At 37.8% G+C, this 24,961-nt stretch overlaps 1 protein-coding gene across 4 annotated transcripts; it reads left to right on the forward strand.

The window, feature by feature from the left end:
• The first annotated feature begins 5,040 nt into the window (after window positions 1-5,040).
• LOC104108417 (amino acid transporter AVT1A-like) lies at window positions 5,041-18,801 on the forward strand. 4 transcript variants are annotated; one of them, XM_009617438.3, is made up of 12 exons: window positions 5,041-5,526; window positions 6,778-7,058; window positions 7,286-7,500; window positions 8,492-8,515; window positions 8,606-8,786; window positions 8,892-9,111; window positions 9,188-9,323; window positions 9,416-9,435; window positions 9,574-9,719; window positions 11,096-11,139; window positions 16,983-17,019; window positions 18,374-18,801. In XM_009617438.3, the coding sequence occupies exons 1-12, from the start codon at window positions 5,222-5,224 to the stop codon at window positions 18,502-18,504; spliced, it is 1,740 nt and encodes a 579-aa protein (XP_009615733.2). In that variant the 5' UTR covers window positions 5,041-5,221; the 3' UTR covers window positions 18,505-18,801. The 4 variants fall into 4 exon arrangements, with proteins under 4 accessions (XP_009615733.2, XP_070047627.1, XP_070047628.1 ...); XM_070191528.1 differs by lacking the exon at window positions 5,041-5,526 and having other exon boundaries at window positions 6,885-7,058; window positions 7,286-7,345; window positions 7,431-7,500; XM_070191526.1 differs by lacking the exons at window positions 16,983-17,019; window positions 18,374-18,801 and adding an exon at window positions 11,427-12,405 and having other exon boundaries at window positions 5,042-5,526.
• Window positions 18,802-24,961: the final 6,160 nt, after the last annotated feature.

Here is a 24,961-nt window from a genome sequence, read left to right on the forward strand (position 1 = left end):
CCTGGCTGGGAAAGCATAACATCGGGGTTGGGCCCCACCACCCTAAACTACATCCTTAGGACGGCCTCTAACTGGTTGGTCTCTACCTCTAACAGCCTGACCTCCACCTCTAACAGTCTGGCCTCTACCTCTGGCTGCCTGACCCTACCTCTGGCTGGCTGAGCAGGTGGTACAGCAACTGGTGCCGGAACCATGGCACGAGAACTCTGATGTTGTGAGCTGCCTGGGGGCAAAATCTAACAATGTGCCTTGGATCACCACAAGTATAATATAACCTCGGCTGCTGTGACTGCTGACCCTGAAACTGACCTTGTCGACCTGAATAACCACCCTGATAACTTTGGAGTGGAGGTGCACTAATAGGAGCTAGTGGTGCAGCGTAGGCTAGCTGGTCAGAATAATGCATCTGAGGGCCACGAACACCTGAGGCACCGTGGGATGCCTGGAGCGCTAAATGAAATAGCCTGGGAGGATGGCCTCTATCGAAAGTACTTATGCCTCTAGATGAGGCACCGCTGAACTCACCGGAATGATGAAGTTTCTTGTCAGACCCCTGACCTCCCTGACTAAGAACCATTTCGACTCGTCTGGCGACATTAGCATCCGCCTGAAAAATAATCTCACTCCCAGTCTCCTTAGCCATCTGCAATCTGATAGGCTGAGCAAGTCCATCGATAAACCTCCTCACCCTCTCTCTCTCTCGGTGGGAAGCAGAAGAATAGCATGACGGGCCAAATCCACAAAACGGGTCTCATACTGAGTAACAGTCATACCGCCCTGCTAGAGATGCTCAAACTGACGGCGACGCTCCTCTCTCAATGTGATAGGCAGAAATTTCTCTATGAAGAGCTGAGAGAACTGGTCCCAAGTAAGAGCAGGTGACCCAGCTGGTCTGGTCAACAAGTAATCTCTCCACCACTTCTTGGCGGAACCAGTCATCTAAAATGTAGCAAAATTGATCCCATTGGTCTCCACTATACCCATGTTTCGTAGGACCTCGTGACAGTTGTCAAGATATTCCTGGGGGTCCTCTGAAGGAGAAACACTGAAGTGAACAGGAAAGAGCTTGATAAACCTGTCCAATCTCCATAAAGTCTCAGAAGACATACCTGGCCCATCCCCGACCTGTGCCGCAATAACCGGCTGAACTAATCCGACTGGCTGAGCTGCTGGAGCCTGACACTGGGGAGCTATCTGCTTCGGAGCGGGAATGGTGGGAGTCTGGGCTCCTCCTCCAGCCTGAGAGACTGCTGGTGCCATGGGAAATGCGCCAGTCTGGGCCACACTCTCCATAAGGCCCACCAAATGGACCAAAGCGTCCTGAAGTACTGGGGTAGCAATGAACCCCTCTGGAACCTGAGCTAGTCCGGTAGGAATAGTCTGAGCTGGAATTTCCTCATCAAGATCTATCTGAGGCTCCACTGTTGGGGCTGCTGCTCGGGCTCTAGGCTGAGCCCTGCCCCTGCCTCGGCCTCTGGCACGGCCTCGGCCTCGACCTCTGCCCCGCGTAGGAGCTGCCACTGGAGGCTCTGGCTTCTGCTCAGCTGAGGAAGCGGTACGTGTTCTCGCCATCTACGAGAGAATAAGAGTAGAAGAGTTCAATCAGCATTGCGAAAGAAAAATCGCACGACAGAGAAGAATAGAAGTGAAACTTGTTCCTAAACTTCATAGCCCCTGGAAGATAAGCACAGACATCTCCGTACCGATCATCCAGACTCTACTAAGCTTGCTCGTGAATCGTGAGACCTAGGCAACCTAGTGCTATGATACCAACTTGTCACGATCCGGAATTTTCCACCGATGGGACCGTGATGGCGCCTAACATTTCACTTGCTAGGCAAGCCAACGTTAGAGAAGCATTAAACCAATTCCTTATTCCTATTCAGTAATTAACAATAATTAACTAAAATGAAATATAATAAGTGCGGAACATCATAAAACTGTATTAATTACTACCACCCGGATCTGGAGTCACAATTCACGAGCATTCTAGAATTTTCTACAAGTAATAGTCTGAAAGAAATACAACTGTCTGAATGAAAGAAACAGTAAGACAGAGAAGATAGACGGGGACTTCAAGGTCTGTGAACGCCGACAGATCTACCTTTAGTCTCCGGACAGCGGACCAATAGCAAAAATCTCGATCAACCCGAGCCGGTACCAAAATCTGCATAGAAAGTGTAGAGTGCAATATCAGTACAACCGACCCCATATACTGGTAAGTGTCGAGCCTAACCTCGACGAAGTAGTGATGAGGCTAAGGCAAGGCACCTACAAATCCACATGTACAATTTAACAGTGTATACACAAATAACAGAAATGAAGAACAAAATAGGAAATGTCGGGAGGGGAACATATAGAGGGGAATACAAGATAAAGAACTACAACAGAATGATCACCGGAGCAGTCAATATACCATGAATCAACAGGAATAGTGAATACAGTAAGGAAAAATGCACGGCATCACCCTTCGTGATTTTACTCTCAATCTCACCATAAAATTAATAGAAACGGCACGGCATCACCCTTCGTGCATTAACTCTCATATCATGGCACGGCATCACCCTTCATGCTTTTACACTCACAATATGGCACGGCATCACCCTTCGTGCTTTTACACTCACAATATGGCACGACATCACCCTTTGTGCATTAACACTCACAATATGGCACGACATCACCCTTCATGCATTAACTCTCATATCATGGCACGACATCACCCTTCGTGCATTAACACGCTCCCTTACCATAATGCAATGCATAAATAACAACAGGGAGATAGAATAACAAGTACAAACCTTACTTCAACATTTGGTTCCACAATATAAATCTCAACTTTTAAATAAATACTCGATTACCAACAGAAAATCCGTAAACATGATAATGACGATCAATTTAACAACACTAGTATAAACATGTAGCAATTAGGCATAGGAAGAGACAATATAAGAAAACGGAAGAAACATGGAAAAATGGGTAAATTGACGGCGCATAAGTACTCGTCACCTCACATATACGCCGCTCACATGAATTTTAATTAGCAAATAATTTAAGGTTCCTAATTCCCTCAAGTCAGGGTTAGACACAATACTTACCTTGCTCGGAAGGCCACTTAATTCTCAATCACAGCTTTTCCTTTGGAATTCACCTCCAAACCACTCGTATCTATTCAAAAATGACTCAATAATGTCAAATATTGCTAAAGAAATCAATTATATTGCATAAATTAAATTTCCCGATTTTTCCTCCAAAAAGTCAAAAAATCGACCCCGGGCCCGCTTGGTCAAAACCCTAGGTTCGGACCAAAATCCATTTACCCATTCACCCCCGAGCCCGAATATATAATTGGTTTTGCAATCCGACCTCAAATTGAGGTCTAAATCCCCAAATTTTCGAAATTCCTAGTTTCTACCCTAACCGCTAATTCTACCGTGAAAACTCTAGATTTTAAGTTGATAATTCAAGAAATGTAATGGGTAATTGAAAGAAAATGGTTTAGAATCACTTACCAACACTTTGGGGAAGAAAATGACTCTTGAAAATTGCCTATACCCGTTTGGTTCTTGAAAAATATTGAAGAAATGGCTTAAACATGTGTTTAATTCTGTTTTATGCACTGGGCGACAGTGTGCATCGCGTTCGCGAGGCCACTGTCACGTTCGCGAAGGGTACTGGCTGCCAAGCCTTCGCGTTCGCGAGACCCTGCTCGCGTTCGCGATGGTTACTCCCCCCTGGCCTTCGCGTTCGCGAGACATTGCTCGCGTTCGCGATGAAGGAACGACCAACCCTCCTCCAGGTGTGCCTAACACTACGCGTTCGCGAGGAGCTAGTCGCGTTCGCGAAGGGTAACGCCCCCATCGCTTTGCATTCGCGAAGAAGAAAACTTCAGCTGTCCAGTTTACTCTTCGCGTTCGCGAGAGTACCTTCGCGAACGCGAAGAAGGACCTGCCAGAACACCTGCTGCAGCAAAATACCAGATTTTCCAAAGTCCAAAACATCTTGTGGCCTATCCGAAACTCACCCGAGCCCTCGGGGCTCCAAACCAAATATGCACACAAGTCTAAAAATATCATACGGACTTGCTCGCGCGATCAAATCACCAAAATAACACCTAGAACTACGAATTTATTGAAGTTGAAATTGATATAATAGACTAAGTTAAAATTGATCTTCCATTGCATATAGGCTGATTTTGAAGAAAAATATGCCCGTCATGCTACTGCAAACTTAGATCCGCTGAATAGCTTATGTAATAGTGCACATATGGTATATAGAAGTTTTGATAATAACATCATACATGCAGAACTTATGATACTGGTCAATATGCTTCTAAGTATGTTTTTATCCCCGAATTCAACTTTCGTCTTCTGAAACTAAAGAATATCCTTTTAAATTTGTGTGAAAATAATTTTCAGTATGTTTATGTTTTATAGTTATAATAAATAAAGTATAAGGACAAACATCCTAAATATTAGACTATATTTACCACAATATATTTTCTTACACGAATAACTATATGTTGCACTTTCAAGGGAGATATCAATATCGACAACAAGAGTTCTGGTTATGGTAGAGTAACCAAGCATTAGAAGGAAACATATAAAAAAAAACACCGTCTATAAAGAAGTGTTCGTGAAGATACCATCACATTAGATACTTGTAAACTACAATACATAATTATCTACTTAAAATGACTAAAATTGATCATTTATGTAAGTCCTGATGATGTCTTTTCATTTTGAATTCACGTATTATGCTAATGTAATAATATTTTTCGGTATTTAGATGATTGTTGTAATATTATATATTAAATTTCTCTCATTAATTAAATTTTATTGTTCCTGCATATAAATAAATATTTAAACTATTATTTGTTATTATTATAGAAACTAGTGTGTATAATATATATATATATATATATATATATATATATATATATATATATATATATATATATTTGACTTTTCAACTACGCAATTTTTCCCCCCTTTTCATATACTCCATTCTTTATCCCCAAATTAAAAGAAAAAGAAAAAAAGAAACAAGAAAACGACAAGAGAAGAACGAGTTTGATAGAGTTGGGGGACCTTTGTGCTCCTTCTCTCTCTCTTCTCTGTCTCGCTTATTAGTTTCCCTTCTCGAGTCAGAATGATATACATCTCCCTTGCTTCTTATTCGTCAGTTTCGCCAATGATTCATCATTTCTTTCCAAATACGTCTAATGCAATGGTTGTGGAAATCACGAGAACGTATTCAATCATGTCTTTGCAGAGCCCATATATATATATATATATATATATATATATATATATATATATATGGGCTCTGCAAAGGATTGGAAATAACCATGGCAAAGAAGTATGAAGAATTATCAGAATACTTATCAGATGACGTGGAAGCCAATCCAATTAGCGATAGCCTTACTATGAGTGATGATGAAGAAGAAGGAGAGGGTGATGGTAGTACTGCTGATGAGGAGGGTCAAATATCACCATTTTCTTCTCAGCAATGGCCCCAAAGTTTCAGGTTAATACTTCACTTCACTTCAGTTCCCATAACTTGTCCACAATGATTAGGGAACAAATCACTTTATTGCTTTTGTTCCATTCAAACTCCGGTGTCTTATAGTTTGTGTTTCAGTTTTATGGACCAAACATTGGGTGTCAATTTGGGATAACAACTGTAAAAGGGAAAAAAGGATTTAATGAGAATCCTATGTTATGTTGTAGGAACTTGTTTAGATAAATAGAAGATAAAATTGTTGCTTTCTATCAACCTTAGTTTTTAGACGACACATAAATACACTTCAACATGGTGACGAATGGAGTTTTTTTTCAATTTCAGTTGCTTGGCCCAGCTTCCTTTTCTCTACCTGACTGATATTCTGCTTCAGCTGTGCATTTTAGTCCTTGATTAGAATTCCTTATTAGCATCTTGTTTGAGTCAGTAGTATCAAAAAAATTTGGCATGTTAGAAGAAAAAATATCTAATAGGTTAAGGTTAACGAGCTACTTTGCGTGAGTGGTGGGTTTACATAACAGAGAGATTTGGAAATTGGAAAAACTGAGGATTAGTTCTTGGGCCCATACTCAGCATTATATGTTAGCACCTCCTGTTTTTCCCTTCCAAAGAATTTATTCTGACCTGAGGAGGTCGCTTGTATTGGTATGGCGATATATGGGCTGGATGATGTAGGATGGGACATCGGTGATTAGAATAAAGCTCAGATGTTATTGTCTCGACGCCGCATGTGAAGTACTTTTGGAAATCATGTTTTGAAAAGGTTGAAAAGGGTTTGGGATGTGAGGCCAAATTTGCAAGTTGTGCAATTAAAGGTGTGTTTGAGAGTCTTGACACACGGGAGGGATAGCCTAATAGAGAGGGCCGTTCTGAGGTTGAAATTTCGAGCCAATGATTCATCAAGAGAGAGAAGTGGGAGAAGCCAACAAAGGTTCCCATTTTTTTTTATTTTTTTGGATTTGGGGGTGGGGGGGGGGGGGGTGGGGGGGAATTAGGTTGGGCTTTACCACTTCATCAAGAAAAGGAAAAAAGTAGGTGCCTATGGGGAGGGTCTGAGGGCTTATTGATGTGTGTTTGAAGTTAGGAGCTAATCAGCTAGCCTGAGAAAAGAACCACTTCTTTTCTGTAGCTTTGGTGACAAACGAGCGAGTTTAGATCTCCACTCTGAAAAAGGTTTATCTTTATATCAGATGTTTACTCTGATTAGAAGAATGGGAGAGAAAAAGTTTCTTATGTTGTTCGTATGTATGATAACAGAGAGACAATTGACTCATATACGATTGCCGCATCACCAAGTTTCGGACTCCTACGACTTGGATCCAGTATTATATCTGAAGTTGATAGTAGAGAGTTCTTGGACTCGGATGTGAAGACACATTTACTCGCTGAAAAGGAAAAAGTTCAGGAGCAAAATGTCGTGGATGAAATCTCAGTAGCAAAGGCATCTTGGTCAGAGAAGGCTTCTTCATTGCATGAGCAACTGGTTGGGGAATTACCAATTTCCTGTGGATGCAGCTTAACTCAGACTATATTCAATGGTAAGAAAAACCTTAATGTTGTTCAGAGTCTTTTTTTCTTTTATATCAGTAATTCAGTATCTTTGACAATCTGAACGAGCAGGATGAAACAACTTCCAGTGAATAGCTTTACTATGGGCTATACCTGAAAATCTACCTAGGAGGGAGATCTTAGGATTTTGAAATCAGAAGTGCTGAATCTGCTAATAAGTGATAATCTGAGATTAATCTCTTTTTATCTGTTTTAGGTGTCAATGTCATGGCTGGAGTTGGACTGCTCTCTACTCCTTATACAGTGAAAGAAGCTGGTTGGGCTAGTTTGTTAGTGTTGGTAATTTTTGCAGTTATATGTTGGTACACAGCTTCTCTTATGAGGCATTGCTTCAAGAGCAGGGAAGGAATCACAACCTATCCCGATATTGGAGAAGCTGCATTTGGAAAATTTGGACGCCTTATTATATCTGTGAGTTAGTTTAATCTGTAGTTACTTGATCCTATGCGCAATCAGTTCCAAGTTTCAGAAGTTTAATCTACAGTTGTTTGATGCCTTGGTCCTATGTGCAATCAGTTCCAAGTTTCAGCTATGGAAATCTTGTGGATGAGTAATTTTAAGATTTAACTTTAATAGCCCCTCCCTTTGTATCCTAATAATGTAGTCCGGTGTCATCTTTTTTTAGTGGGACTAAATCTTTCCCTGATTTTCTTCATTGCTTGTTTAGGTTAATTGTTTACCCTTTGTTTAGTAATTAACCACAAATTAGTAGAATGTCAATTAACTATTTTATGTGTTTAGGATGTGTCCATGCTTTCTTTCACCTAGTTTCCTACCAATCCTCCTTCTAAAACTACCAAAGGGCGCCTTTCCGTCGGTAAGTCACCAGTTTTGCCTTCTTCTTTCCACTGTTCCTCTATCATCAACCACATTCTGTTTGCCTTTCACCTACTTGGATATATTAGGATAAAAAGAAATAACTGGCGGATTCAAGCTAGTAGTTGGATACTCCAAAAAGCTTGTCGGTAACAGCAATGTCCACTTTTATCCCTACCAAGTACCAACTCCACTATGTGACTTTCATTTGCTTCTGTTACTATAAAACCTTTTATCATAGAATGCTTCCAGCTGTTAGTTAAAATGTTACTTCATGTTAGATCAATTCAGTTCATGGAGGAACAAATGTTAGTAATTTGGACCCAGTAAATGTAGCTTTCTGAACTGCTAGCATATAGTTTTTCAGTTGGATGGACATATTGTGATTTGCTGGGGGAGTTTTTATTTCATGATGCCTACATGGAACAATACCAACCTTCTTTTTGGCTTAAATATAAAGTTACTGGCTGAAAATATGAGTAAGCTGATTTATGCTTACAGGGACAAAGGAAAAAATTGGTTGCTCGTTATAGATTGTTCGTCTTTCCTGACAATTTTCTGATGCTGTTCTGCTATTTCTTTGCAGATTATCTTGTACATTGAGCTATATGTAAGTGAAGATTGGGTTTAGACCCTGTAGTTTCATTGTTCACCTAGACTCCTTAACATCAGACCTCTAACATGTGTTCCACCAATGCAGTCATATTGTGTAGAATATATAATTTTGGAAGGAGATAACCTTACTACTCTTTTTCCCGGAACTTCACTAAACTGGGATGGCCTTAAACTTGATTCGACTCACTTCTTTGGGATCCTGACTGCCCTAGTTGTTCTGCCAACTGTTTGGTTGAGGGACCTTCGTGTAATATCATACCTCTCAGGTGCTCTTTTGACCAACATAAAGCGCTGACGTTGCTTTAAACAGTAGTACTTTGGCATGGATGGTTTTCAACCATCATCTGAGAATCTTATTGATGTATTTGCAGCCTGCGGGGTCCTTGCGACTATAATAATTGCTCTGTGTGTGCTTTTCCTTGGTACGGTGGATGGAGTCGGATTTCATAATACCAGTCAGGTTCTGAACTGGAGTGGGATTCCTTTTGCTATTGGGGTATATGGCTTTTGCTTCTCTGGGCACTCAGTGTTCCCAAACATCTACCAATCTATGGCTGACAAATCAAAATTCAATGACGCAGTCACAATATGGTATGGTTTTCTACTCTTGAATTGTTTTATGCATTTTCCTCAATGGTCCGTTAATGACCAACACTTTGTTATGCAGCTTTATTCTGTGTATTCTAATATATGGAGGTGTTGCAATAATGGGGTATCTCATGTTTGGTCAAAGCACATTGTCTCAGATTACTTTAAATATGCCTGAGGATTCAATCGCTTCAAGAATAGCAGTATGGACCACTGTATGTATGATTTCTGTTTTTCCCTTCAAAATATTCCTGAATCTTATTTGGAAATCATTAATTTTTATCTTTATTCTTGCTCTACCGTGCAGGTTATCAACCCATTCACGAAGTATCCTTTTACACTCGGACTTATTGACATTTCTTTTTCCAGGAAATATCAGTAGACTTTAGATTGCTTGTCTTAAGTACACAAAAGAGAAGAACTTTGCATATCCTTCTGCTTTCCTTAAAGTTCGCACTTGCACAGATATGCATTGCTGATGAATCCTTTGGGAAGAAGCATAGAGGAATTGCTGCCCCCACGAATCTCTAGTAGTTTCTTGTGTTTTATTCTCCTAAGGACAGTGCTTGTCTTTTCTACCCTGTGCGTTGCATTTCTAATTCCCTTTTTTGGTACGTAACATTATCTTTCAGCTATGATCTTTAACTTAAAATTTCTAATCTCATTTTAGTTCACTGAAGGCTATTCTCCTATCAGTACTTATTCTTTATACATATAATCTGGAACCCTATAGGCTTTATGAATCGTCTGCATCACTTCCGCTTTATGCGGGCCCAGCTTATTTCAATACCAAAAGTTTGTCTTTTAAGGAAAATTAGTTTTATAAAACTAGAGGTTCTCCAATGCACACTTATCCCTACAATGACATGCAAGTCTCTAGCTGAATTCTAGAGACTCTTGGCAAACACTGGATCAAATGTAACCTTAATCCACGTGAGTGGTAGCATTGTTATGAATCCTCTGTTTCATTGTGTTTTGTTGTTAGCTAAGTTTTATATTGGTCAACATGAATCCTTTGTTCAGTCTTGTATAACCAAACATCTATCTCAACATTTGCATTTCTATGCCGTACAATCTTTTGGATATGTTACATCTTAGGAGCTAAGTATTCGGTCCGGTATAACATTTTTGGGGTCGCAATTACTCTATTGAACTTGCCTACTTTTCACTTTGTTAGGTATCTTTTATTACACAACATTCCCTGGTGCTCCTCCATTTCAGCCATCTTATTTTAATTCTGCGTGTTGCATGTTCATCCATCACCAACTCTCTTAGAAGACTAAGTTTCTATTAGGGCACCACAACCCTGCCTAATCTGATTTTAGCTCTGCTAAGAAAAGATAGAGAACAAGAAGGTAATCTCGAACAATATAGTACATCTGAGTCAACTTTTAATTGATGTGTTCTTCTAACATCAAAATTTAATGAATTCACTAAGTCTCTTTTCAGCCAGAAGCTATTCTGGTTGCAAATATTACTGCTGCCATATATAAATAAAATTATATTAGAGCATGTATGAGTAAGATTAGCTGCATGAAGCCTTCTGGTCCGGGTGCTCTACCATTTTGCTGAAAACATGAAGACATTGATTGCTTGTTAACGAAATAAGAATTATGAAACATATGATAATGACGACTTAAAGATGGAGGTCTAAAAAAGTTCTGTTTTAAATCAACCCCAGAAATAGCTAGCGTGGTTTTCATGTATAAGTAAGCACATGTATCTCCTTAACTTCCAGAATGATTTGTTTAGATGTTTCTGATTGTGCTTGTACCATTTTAAATCCGTCCAGACATGGATTGCATTCGAAGAGAGAAAGCAAATTGCAGAGTTTAAGCTGTGATAATGTTCTTCCTCTCTAAATTGCGTTCCTAAAGCACCGAATATGTGCATCAAGCAAGAAGCTTCACCTTAGGGATGTTTGGTTGATTAAATAAATCTCTGAGACAATTTCTAGTTATACAGTCATAAATCACTTTTGTTGCAGGTCTTGTGATGGCTCTGATTGGTTCTCTTCTCAGTATACTGGTGGTAAGCTCGTTTCCAGTTTTATTGGATCCTGAACTTATTGTTTTTTATATCACAGACTGATAATCTTTTCTTGGATATGCAAACTAATAAAGTGTGTGACCATCTCATCTAAAAGCTTAAGTTGTTAGAGAGAACACACTTTTATTTACTTAATTATGTCTTCGACACAAACCATCAAAGCTTGCTTTCAATTATCAAAAGTTTATTACCTATTTAGTGAAACCTATTTTTCCTCGCTGTACTTGGCTATATCTTGAACTTATTGTTTTTTTTTTTTAATATTACAGAAAAAAAAATTCTTCGATATGCAAGCCATTAAGCTGTCAATTATGAAAAGCTTATTACCTATTTAGTGCAACCCATTTTTCCTCTCTGTACTTGGCTGTTTTATCTTCCTGATGTTTTTCTTTGGTTTGATCCTTATGCTTCTGGAAACGTATTGGTAGAACTATCTTCTTTGATAATTATATTTCTCATAATCAGATAAGTACAATGTTGGTAAGGTTTCAAATAATGCAGAATATATCGGGACTCCCCTTAACTTGACGACTTTTTATTCAGTTCACACCAATACTTTATGGCCTAATTACCCCACTGAACTTGGCTATTTGATAGGCTCGACCTCCTGGAACTGACAACCCATGGAAGTGTGACACATGCGCTGCCATGTGGATTTTTTTGTCCACGTGTCGTTTTTAAAGATAAAATATATATTTTTACCCTTTTAAATACACAAATTATTTGGATTATCTTTTTCGGACAAAATCTGAAGGAAAAAAATGTGGAACAAGATTATTTTGGGTATAATTTTTTATTTGGCTAAAGATAATGATATTCTAATCAAGTTATTATTACATATTTTCCCAGAAAATAGAAAAATATACAGTTAGAACAAATAATCATTGCATCTAACAACATCAGCAACAACAAACCCAGTATAATCCCACAAGTGGGGTCTGGGGAGGGTAGTGTATTTGCAGACCTTACCCTTACCTTGAGGGTAGAGAGGCTGTTTCTGATAGACCACCGGCTCAAGAAAAGATGAAAAGAAAGCAGTAGCAACAAGCAATAACAACAGGATAATAAGAAAACAAAGCGAAAGGAACATGTAGTAATAGAGATCTAATAATAATAGAATACAAGACTAACCACTAATACTACAGGTATGGGGAAGAAACACTCTCGACTACCTACTAATTTTCTACCCTAAGTTTCGATCTCCACACCTTCCTATCAATGGTTATGTTCTCAGTAAGCTAAAACAACGCCAAATCCTGCCTAGTGACCTCTCCCCAGTACTTCTTTGGCCTATCTCTACCTCTCTTCAGATCCACCAAGGTCAATTTCTCACACCTCATTACTAGGACATCTGTGCTTCTCTTCTTCACATACCCAAACCATCTAAGTCTCGCTTTTCGCATCTTATCCTCTACCCTGTTCAAATATCTTTATTCATAATCTTATCAATCTTAATATGCCCGCACATCCATTTCAACATTCTTATTTCTGCTACTTTCATTTTCTGGACATGGGAGTTCTTGATGAACATACAAGCTCAAATCGTGATGCTAGAGAAGCACAAGTGAAGGCCATGTTTTCTACAACATTGGAGGCTTATTGGGCTCACGAAAGTGCCAATGGATTTGGAGAATTGGGCCACGAATTTAAAATGTTTACACTAATTAATCTTAGTCCAATTGAGGCCCAAGAATCTCAAGAAATTGAAGAAGTCCAAGAATCCACTCAAGATTAGGATTTCTTTTCCTTAAAGATTAAGATTTCTTAATTCTTGTTTTAGTAGGATTATGATGAACATATGGAGGCCATGTTTTCTACAACAATGGAAGCTTATTGGGCTCATGAAAGAGCCAATGGATTTGTGGAATTGGGCCACGAATTTAAAATGCTTACACTAATTAGCCTTGGTCCAATTGAGGCCCAAGAATTTCAAGAAACCGAAAAAGTCCAAGAATCCATTCAAGATTAGGATTTCTTTTCCTTAAGAGTAGGATTTCTTTTCCTTAAAGATTAGAATTTCTTAATTCTTGTTTTAGTAGGATTATATTTATAGTTCTAGTCAAACTAGGATTATTAGTTGGTAGTCCATTCCTACTAGAATTGTTTTTCTTATTTTAGTTAGGATAGGTTTTCTTAGCCTTATTCTTATTCTAGTTTAATTAGGATTAGTTTTCCTTAACCTTGTCAATTTTACTCATTGTAAGACCTATTTAGAGGGCTTAATATGCTGAAAATGAACATCGGTGATTAGTTTTTCTAAGCTCTTATTTTTTACTTTTTATTTCATTGTTCTTCCTTCATTCAACGCTTCTTGTAATCTTGCGGGATTGAAGAACGTGTGGTATGGTTTCTTTTTATCGACGTTTTATAAAGAATTGTAACTCTCTTGGTTCTCCTATTACTGAGTGTGAGAAGGGAAACTCATTTAAATGGATGAATGCTGCCCAAAAGAGTTTTGAATTGATTAAGACAAAGATGACTCAAGCACCCGTGCTTGCTTTGCCCAACTTTGATGTAATCTTTGAAGTTGAATGTGATGCTTCCGGAGTTGGGATTGGAGTTGTTCTTGATCAAGAAGGTAGACCTATTGCTTATTTTAATGAGAAGCTGAATGATGCAAAGTTCAAGTATTCTGCTTATGACAAGGAGTTCTACGCCATTGTCAGAACTCTTTCTCATTGGAGTCATTATCTTTTACCTCGGGAATTTGTGCTTTATTCTGATCATGAGGCCTTGAAGTATGTGAATAGCAAACAGAAACTCAACATTAGGCATGCCAAGTGGATAGAAATTTTGCAAGCCTTTCACTTTGTTATTAAACACAAGGCTGGGAAGGTCAATCAAGTAGTTGATGCATTAAGTCGTAAGCCAGTGTTGTAAATAGCGCTCGCCTCAGCGCTAATAGCGTGAGGTGATGCGATGCGAGCCTCCAGCGCTATTTGCCTCTGTTGCGTGGCGATTTTAAAAAGGCGAGCGCCTCTGCCTGTGTAGCGAGTGGCGCTGTGTAGCGAGAGGCGCCCTTTAGCGTCGCTTTTTGAAAAAAAGAAAAGAAAAAGGCAGCAGACCAGCAATTAAAAGAAAAAGTTTAGGGCTTCAGCGATTTTCTTCTTTCTCCTTCAAGTCGACCCAGTTACATCAGCGATTCTTCTTTCTTCTTCAAGCTTCTTCATCAGGTATGCTTCTCTTCATCTCTTTTCTTCTTTCTTCTTTCTTCTTCGAGTTTCTGCTCTTTTTTTCTTCTTCTTCTTTCTCCTTTCTCCTTTCTCCTTTCTTTCTTTCTTCCTTTTTCTTCTTCTTTTTCTTTTTCTGCTTTGTTGCTTTTGATCGAGCATCAGAGAGCTTTTTCTTTCTTTCTTTCATTCTTTCTTTCTTCCTTCCTTCCTTCCTTTTTCTTCTTCTCTTCTTTTTTTTTTTGGCTATGTTTTTCAATTCTTTCACGGGTAGAGTCAGAGAGCTTCTTCAATCCTGAGTTTTTTATATATATATATATATATATATATATATAAAAATTGTCGTTTCACATAAAAAAGGCGAGCACTTCGCTTCTCGCCTCTCGCCTTAGTGAAGCGTTCCCTCATCGCTATTTGTCGCCTCACGCTATTCAAAACACTGTCGTAAGCCTTGTTTTGTTTCTGCCATGCAAAACACTATTGCTGGTTTTGAACACAAAGGAATTATATGCAACAGATCCGGACTTTGGAGCTATTTGGGGTCAATGCTGGGAGGGTCCTCATCGTATTTGTGGTTAGGGATGGCTATCTTTATCGTGGTAAGCAGCTTTGTGTTCCACAAGGAAGTTTGCTTGAATTTATAATCCGTGAGTCCCATGAGGGAAGGTTAGCTGGCCACTTTGGGCAAACCAAGACTCTACGCCTAGTTCAAGAAAACTTCTATTGGCCTAAGATGGTTCGGGATGTCAATAAGCTGGTTGCAAGGTGTGAAACTTGTATAAAGGCAAAAATTCACAAAAGCAATTTGGGTCTTTACACTCATCTGCCAATTCCTACTCAACCTTGGGAAGACATTAGCATGGACTTTGTGTTGGGCCTTCCAAGGACTCAAAGAGGTAAGGATTCCATCTTCGTGGTTGTTGATCGATTTTTGAAGGACTTCGGATGCAACAAATATTGCTGATCTCTTCTTTGATCATATTGTGAAATTGCATGGAATTCCCAGAACTATTGTTTCAGATAGGGATTCGAGGTTCCTAGGTCATTTTTGGAAGACTTTATGGACTAAACTTGGTACTAAGCTAACACCTAGCACTTCTCATCATCCCCAAACTGATGGGCAAACCGAAGTTGTCAATCGAAGTTTAGGTGCTTTGCTTCGTGGGTTAATAAAGAAGAATCTCAAAGAGTGGGAATCGTTACTTCCTACTGCTGAGTTTGCCTTCAACAAGTCAACCAACCGCAGTACGGGAAAGAGTCCATTCGAAGTTGTCTATGGTAAGAATCCTCTTGGACCACTTGATCTTTCCCCTCTTCTAGTTACTCATTCTTTTAGTGGAGATGCTGCTGATCGAGTGAAGCAACTCAAGAAACTACATGAGAAAGTCCGGGCACATATCGAGAAGCAAAATGCTAAATACAAAGAAAAGGCTGATACACGTAGGAAACATGTGGTGTTCAAGGAAGGTGACCCGGTTTGGGTTCATTTGAGTAAGGAAAGATTTCGAAGTCGCAAGTTTTCTAAATTACAGAAGCAAGCTGATGGACCTTTTAAGGTATTGCAAAAGATTGGTGATAATGCTTATCGCTTGGAGCTTCCCAATGACTTTGAAATATCACTTATCTTCAATGTAGCAGATCTTGTTCCCTACTATTCTGATGACTCGAGGGCGAGTCCTTTTCAACCAGGGGAGAATGATGAACATATGGAGGCTATGTTTTCTACAACAATGGAGGCTTATTGGGCTCATGAAAGTGCCAATGGATTTGGAGAATTGGGCCACGAATTTAAAATGTTTACACTAATTAGCCTTAGTCCAATTGAGGCCCAAGAATTTCAAGAAATTGAAAAAGTCCAAGAATCCATTCAAGATTAAGATTTCTTTTCCTTCAAGAGTAGGATTTCTTAATTCTTGTTTTAGTAGGATTATATTTATAGTTTTAGTCAAACTAGGATTATTAGTTGGTAGTCCATTCCTACTAGAATTTTTTTTTCTATTTTAGTTAGGATAGGTTTTCTTAGCCTTATTCTTATTCTAGTTTAATTAGGATTAGTTTTCCTTAACGTTATCAATTTTACTCATTATAAGGCATATTTAAAGGGCTTAATATACTGAAAATAAACATTGGTGATTAGTTTTCTAAGCTCTTGCTTCAAAAACGTGATTTACTTTTTATTTCATTGTTCTTCCTTTATTCAACGCTTCTTGCAATCTTACGGGATTGAAGAACGTGTGGGTGAGGTTTCTTTTGATCTTAATTCTTCTAACATTAGTTTGAAGAACGCTTTCGCTAGTTTTGTGAAAAACTTTAGCGGGGTGCTTTTGTTTTTCTCTCTTCTTTGTGTTTTCGAGGTGCAAAACCTTGAAAGTACATCAGATTATATTTATAGTTCTAGTCAAACTAGGATTGTTAGTTGGTAGTCCATTCCTACTAGAATTCTTTTTCCTATTTTAGTTAGGATAGGTTTTCTTAGCCTTATTCTTATTCTAGTTTAATTAGGATTAGTTTTCCTTAACCTTATCAATTTTACTCATTGTAAGGCTTCTTTAAAGGGCTCAATATGCTGAAAATAAACATTGGTGATTAGTTTTTCTAACCTCTTGCTTCAAAAACGTGATTTATCTTTTATTTCATTCTTCTTCCTTTTTTCAGCGCTTCTTGCAATCTTACGGGTTTGAGAAACGAGCGGGTAAGGTTCTTTTCATCTTAAATTCTTCTCACATGAGTTTGAAGAACGCTTTCGCTAGTTTTGTGAAAAACTTAAGCGGGTTGCTTTTGTTTTTCTCTCTTCTTTGTGCTTGTGAGCTTGCAAGAACTATGCCTTAGCTAGAGCAATAATTTACTAACAAGAAAGGGAGACCAAAAAAATCGATTGAATGACCGGAGGTACCAATTCCAGAAGAAAAGAACCTGGAATATAATTGGGGTGTCGAGGCATTGTTGAAGAACCAGACGATGTTGATTACCTGTTGTCCACGTGCAGCCATGTGCCGCCAGATGTTACAGCTTTATCGTTGCCGCCTGCGCCTTACACGCTACTCGGATGTACTTGGAAAACAGACCAAATCCACAATTGGAACTCTGTTACTTTGGATAAAAGACTTTTTTTGGCTAAAAATAATGAAATTTACTGACTGAAACACATGCACATACAAAGGTGGAAAATTTAAAAGTGTTATCTTAGAAGGGATGATCAAATTCAGCCTCAAATTCTTGGTTCTGACCATCCTATGGTCAGGTTCTTAATTTTAAACTTATGAAAAGTTCTATTCATGCATTTATGTGATTCTAAGATGACAGTAAACAAGTAGCTAGAACAAGAACTGAAATATTACTTCATCAGGTTGCAATTGAATCAAACAACATCACATATTTTCATTCAAAAGAAGATACATCAAACAATAAACACATTTCAAGCCTTGCAATTTCACACTATTTTATTTATGAATAATCTAAGAATTACATAATAATCAGAAAATAATACCTTGAGTTGTAGCAAAGAGTACAAATCACAAAGAGAAAAGAGGGCAAAGTAGAAGGATGGAGCTCAGCAGCAGTTGTAATATCGTCCAATCAGCAGTAGATAATAACCCAAATATAACTCTCGAAAAAAACCAGCAAAAATAACCAAAATCTTCAAATCAAAACTCTGAAAACAGCAGCCTATATCAAATAGGCATCTTTCTTTCTAATTCTTCTGATTTTTATAGCACTTGGTCTTAGAACTTCAACTTTTTTTTGCTTTTCTCAGATTATTTTTCCTCGGAGAATTTTTCTGTTAGAATGATCTCTCGAATCTCTGTAAATTTATCTCCAAAGTTTCTGAAAAATATGTGCTAAAAAATCTGTCCTCTCAAGTGAGAGCTAAGTTACAATGTCCCCACTTGTGGGTAAGACTGTCGAGGATCTGATAAAGATCAAGGTGAGGGGTAGAATAGTGATGGAGAGGAGAAGAGAAGGAGTTCACTGCCACCATGGTCAAGTGCTAAGGAAGGAGAGATTGATGATATTTCTTTTTAGTAACAATGTGTTCTCTTTTGCAGGAAACATTACTCTATACATGTCCTCTCTATTGGCTATCTCTCAATGTGTGACATTATCACTTGATGCTCAATTTATTGAGAGAGTGTCAATGGAAGGAAGGCACAAGCATGGTATGAATTGCAATGCATGACAGTTGTGGATTCAGAACCTAGAACTGGGGCCCTTGTCCAGTTGTGTACCCTTGAAACTGCTTAGAGCTGATGGCTACTCAATATTGAGTTTACAAATTTTGAATAAAGAAGTACAAGCTTCTTTGGTACACAGGAAACTGGCAGATTTTACACTTGTCATACTCAGGTTTTGGTCCTAGTTTGAACAATTGAAACTACCCAGAATTGAAGATTTCATGCTCTTGTTCTTGCACAAAGTGTTTTAGATTTACATGATGATCTAAAGTGCTGGAAACTGCCAGTTCCTTTTAGCCTCATATCCGGGTTTTGGCCATGTTTAAGTGTCATGACCCAAAAACACACCAAAGGCCCTGATAGCACCTAATCTACTTGTTAGGCAAGATAATACTCAACAACAAATATAAAAGCTAATTATTAAGTTATTAAAAGAGTCATAATATCAATAAGAAAGTGGAATAAGTCTCAAATAACACTAGAAATGCATAAGTCTAGGACAGGGTCTAAACACGATCACAACTGCATCACAAGCTTCCAAAATACAGTGTCATATCATCACAAGCATCTAACAAGACTAAACTGTCTCAATTGAACAACAATGCTTGTTTGGAAAGAAGTAAATAGACATGGATTGATAAGTAGTCAAATAGAGCAGCTTACCATGAAGTCTCCAAGTAAGCTCCTACACTGTTGGATGGGTACCATTAGTACCTGCCTTCTACACAAAAATATGTAGAAGCGTAGTATGTGTACAAAACTACGATACTCAGTAAGTATCAAGTCTAGCTTCGAAAAAATAGTGAAGAGGGATCGACACTAACACTTACTAACAATCCAATAAATCTGATTGAACACGTGATGAAGACTCTGACGATAAGGATAAATCTCGCATGACACACCATACAAGTAGTGCCTCAAAATTATAAGTGCATGCACAATAGCTGCTACATTCAAATTATGGGCAGTCTTCTCATGAGGCTTCAACTACCATAACGCATAAGCAACCATCTTGCATCAGCACCGCACAAGGACCAACACGTGAAGCATCACAGTACACCGTGTATGGTCCTGAACGTGTGGGAAACACGAACACAAAGGCATAGTCAAAGCAATCTTGAGCTTCGGAAAGCTCTCCTCACATTTATCAGACCATCTAAAAGAAACACCTTTATGAGTCAACTTGGTCAATGGGGTTGCAATGGATGAAAATCCATTTGCATAAGACGATAGAAGCCAGCCAAACCCAAGAAACTCCTAATCTCTATAGTTGTAGAAAGTCTAGGCCAACCCTGAACCGACTCAATCTTCTCCAGATCGATCTTGATACCACCACTAGACACCATATTACCCAAGAAGCCTACCGAATCCAACTTAAACTCGCAATTGGAAAACTTAGCGTACAACTTCTTTTCCCTCATAATATGAAGCACTATCCTCAAATACTGCTCATGCTCCTTCCTATTACGGGAGTATACCAAGATATCATCAATGTATACAATGACAAAAGAATCCAAATATGACTGGAACATAATGTTCACAAATGCATGAAAGCCACTAGATATTAGTCAAGCCAAAGTATATCACCAAGAACTCTCCTTTGGAAAGATAATGGAGGGAAACAATCAACCTACTGACATTGGAAGACCTAAAATGTCCATAACTAGTCCTAAAAGTCGTCTTAGGGATGTCAGAAGCACTAATCTTTAGCTAATGATAGCTCAATCTCAAATCAATCTTCGAGAACACTCAAGCAACCTGAAGTTGATCAAACAAATCATCAATACAAGACCTTGTTCAACTACCTATAATCAATGCACATCCTCATGGAACCATCCTTCTTCTTCACAAACAACACTGGTGTACCCCAAGGAGATACACTCGCTCTAATAAATTCCTTATCCAATAACTCCTGCAACTACTCTTTTAACTCTTTCAATTCAGCTAAATCCATACAGTATGGGGGAATATATATGGGTTGAGTACCCGTCACCAAGTCTATACCAAAATTAATATCCCTACCGGGTGGCATGCCTGGTAGGCTGCAGGAAATGCATCTGGAAACTACCTCACTACTGGAACTGAATCAATAGTAGGAGTCTCAACACTAGTATCTACAACAAAATGCAGATGCGCCAAACATCCTTTCTCAACCATCTGTCGAGCCTTCAGAAGTGGGATCAACCTGTTGCGCCTTATTTTGCACTAGTCAAAAATAAAATACAACTAATAGTTCTTTGAAGTCGATAAAAGAGAGCCGACACCTAATATTTTAAGGTATATTAGGGTACCTATAAATCTGTGAATGTTATTACCCTAATGGTCTGCTAACCGGTGAGATTTGGGTAAGGGTTCTAGTTATTCTGAGGTAGCTCCTTAAACTTAGGCTAGATTTGGGAAAAGAAAAGTTTGTATTCTGCTTAGTCAATATTTAAAGTCTGTGAAAAGATATTCTACGTCTTATCTAAAAAACTCGCTATTTAAGAAAGTTTGTGTACATACTTTTGAAAAGAAAGGAAGTTACCTGTTTTTGAGTTTATAAGTGGGGATTCATCTTTTAAAATATATGTATACTTGTTAAGTTGAAGACTAAATATGCTTTTATTTTCGAGAAAGATCTTGTAAAAAAGTTCCTTGTTTTGAAAGAAGCTGAGTATATACTTTTAAAAAAAGGGTGTTACCTATTTGTAACTTAGTGAAGTAAGGAACCATTTTGAAAGTATACCTCAAGTCGGAATGAGTGTGCCTTATTTGTAAATCAATTTTCAACGGGAACCTTGTATTTAACTCGTTGAGGTTCATCATTTTATAAGCTTGGTTGGGTTTGGCTTTTACTTCTTGAGTACGACTTCTTAAATTATTTTCGCGATCTGATTTTCCAAAGAGAGTTCGCTTTTGCTTTTAAATCAATCAAAGTCTAAAACTTATTGAAAATCATTAGTAATAACAAGATAAGGCCTTTCATTTATTGGAAAGATAAGTTTGGAAATTAATTAATGATCAAACAGTAGAGTGACTAGGTCGAGCAAAATTTCTAATTTACATTTATCTACGAGTCCTGGGTTTGCCTAATTTCCCTAAAAGAGTAATCAAAATATTAAAATACTCAATATGGTCAGTACGTATACACATATGCAATAAAGAACGACAAATGTAATTTAAAGTGGAGTAGAGAGAACTGGACTCTCGATATGGACCGGCAGGTATTCAAGCCCAATATAATATGCACAAGCAGCGAACTCAAAATGAACGGAGCATCCTAGACCTGAAAATTGGGCTGGAAATTGGGCTTGAGCTCCAAATGGGCTCAACAAGCCCAATTTGAATTCATGCATACAAAGAAAGGAGAATGATTAGTATATACCCATGTGAGGCATAAATAAACAACATCATGTAAGCACAAAAACTGAAGAATATTGTATAGTCATTCCTCATTTGTTTTAACCCTGTGAAGATTAATAATAGTTAATGACTAAGAGCTTAGCATAAATTCTCATTCATGGATATAATCCCCCTTTGTGAACCCTTGACACTTCAGAGTTCACAAAGGTCTCACGGACCCCGAGATGTGCTTGTGTCAAGGAGGAGTGTCATATCCATAAATAAGTTTTCAAATCCAAATACCCTCAATCACTCACTTTTAATCTTCCACACTGGTTTAAGCACAAATAAAGGGGCATATTCAATGGTTTCATATTGCTAAAATACAAACAGTATGTGTGAAGGATTAGGGTCATCTTTCAAAGGTTCAGGCACACAAGAATTTAACAACTTTAAGCATATAGGGTGTTGTAATCTATCACCATAATACATATAAAGTATAAGTAATAAACATGCCTCATTACTCATATATTTTAGACTCAAAAGTGTTAACAGACTAATATCATACAGAGATGAGCATAGATATTTATTTTATTGGCTCCATTGTGAATCTAATGTTCTAGGATCCTTCTAAGTAGGTTCAGATCATAAAAATAGTTCACAGACACTCCTAAAAGCCTTAACATAGTTAAGCTTAGGCATACATCTTATCATTTTAATACTTGGACTAATTATTTCATTCAGAATTCCTAAAGGGGCATGCCAACTAGTTAGGTTATCAGAGGCATTAATCAGAATTAATCTTTGTTTAATCATAATGACATGACATCTAGTTATAGCAACACATAGGTTATCAGGCCTTCCAACTATCAGACTCAAGAAATCCCAGGTTAAGTCCTCTAATGTAATGATATTAACAGGCATGAGACAATAGGTTAATAACATCCATTTTACTTTGATAAGGCAAACATGTCACAATGGACTAGCATTTGAACATGTAGATAGGTTAACACATGACTTGTATACAGGTTATCATGACAGACATCTAGGAATCAATTTTGTTAAGTTTTGAGAACAAGCTTCTTAACACACTAGCAGGGTTCATTATATGGTGTAACGACCTGACCGGTCGTTTTATGTAATTGCGTCCTGTTACCCCCTTTTGATGCTTCACACATGCGTGTTTATGATTTTATGACTTGCGGGGTTGATTAGTTTTGTTCCGAAAAGCTTTCAGGTTGATTCGGATCCTTTGATTCTTAACTTAGAAGTTTAAATTAGAAATGTTGACCAAACTTAAACTTTTATGAAAACGACACCAGAACGGTGTTTTGATGGCTCTGATAGCTTTATACTCTGATCCTGGACTTGGGCGTATGCCCGAAATTAATTTCGGAAGTCCATAGATTGGTTTATGTTATTTTGCCAAAATTTGGAAATTTGAAGTTGAAAAGTTTGTCCGTAGGTTGACTTTTAGCTATCGAGCTCAAAATTTAATTTTGGGACTTGGAATAGGTCCGTTATACTATTTAAACTTGTCTATAAAATTTGGTATCATTTGGAGTTGATTTGATAGGATTCTGGCATTTAGTTGTAATTATAGAAGTTCTTGAAATTTACTTTGAAACTTATGCGTTTTAGTGTTCGATTCGTAGTTTTACATGTTATTTTTATGTTTTGATCACGCGAGCGAGTGAGTATGATATTTTTAGACTTATGTAGATTTTTGGTTTAAAGCCCCAAGGGATTGGATGAGTTTTGGACATGTTTCGGAAGGTTTGAACTGAAAATGCAGAATTTGGCATGCTCATGCTTCAAGTATCGCATTTGTGAACACCAAGTTCGCAATTGCGAGCTTAGCAGTAGATGGTACCATTTCTTTCTTCTGAAGTAGATGCGGAGCCCTCTAGTGTGCATGTGCCATTGTCTCAAGATCAAAGTTCAATGCCTTCAACACAATTTGATGAAGTCTTGCTTAAGGAAATTGTTAACGTTGGTTTTCTGTCTTTGAATACCATTAGTTTTTTATTTTCTTATTTTTTCTTAAGAGACTTTTTTATTTTTATGGTTTTTGATTCAGAGATTATCAGAGAAGTTCAAAAAGGATATGGAGGTAGAATGTACTAGAATACATCAAAAAATAGCTTTATCAGAAAAAAGGATTCAAAATGACATCAAGGTAATATCCTTAATTTATGTGCTTGTAACTCTAAGTTAAGGACACCATGTCCTTAATTTTTGAGCTTGTAACTCTCAGTTTAGGACTTCCTATCCTTAACTTTTGAACTTGTAACTCTAAGTTCAGGACTACATGTCCTTATTTTTTAAACTTGGAACTCTAAGTTAAGGACTACATGTCCTTAATTTCTGTGCTTGTAACTCTAAGTTAAGGACCAAGTGTCCTTAATTTGTGAGCTTGTAACTTGAAGTTTAGGACTACCTGTCCTTAACTTTTTAACTTGTAACTCTAAGTTCAGGACTACACGTCCTTAACTTTTTAACTTGTAACTCTAAGTTCAAGACTACATGTTCTTATTTTTTGAACTTGGAACTCTAAGTTCAGGACTACCTGTCCTTAATTTTTGTGCTTGTAACTCTAAGTTAAAGACCAAGTGTCCTTAATTTGTGAGCTTGTAACTTGAAGTTTAGGACTACCTGTCCTTAACTTTTTAACTTGTAACTCTAAGTTCAGGACTACATGTCCTTAACTTTTTAACTTGTAACTCTAAGTTCAGGACTACATGTCCTTAATTTCTGTGCTTGTAACTCTAAGTTAAGGACCAAATGTCCTTAATTTGTGAGCTTGTAACTTGAAGTTTAGGACTACATGTCCTTAACTTTTTAACTTGTAACTCTAAGTTCAGGACTACATGTACTTAACTTTTTAACTTGTAGCTCTAAGTTCAGGGCTACATATCCTTAACCTTTTAACTTGTAACTCTAAGTTCAGGACTACATGTCCTTAATTTCTGTGCTTGTAACTCTAAGTTAAGGACCAAGTGTCCTTAATTTGTGAGCTTGTAACTTGAAGTTTAGGACTACCTTTCCTTAACTTTTTAACTTGTAACTCTAAATTCAGGACTACATGTCCTTAACTTTATAACTTGTAACTCTAAGTTCAGGACTACATGTCCTTATTTT

Source organism: Nicotiana tomentosiformis, chromosome 12, assembly GCF_000390325.3.
Source record: "Nicotiana tomentosiformis chromosome 12, ASM39032v3, whole genome shotgun sequence".
NCBI classification, from domain to species: Eukaryota; Viridiplantae; Streptophyta; class Magnoliopsida; order Solanales; family Solanaceae; genus Nicotiana; species Nicotiana tomentosiformis.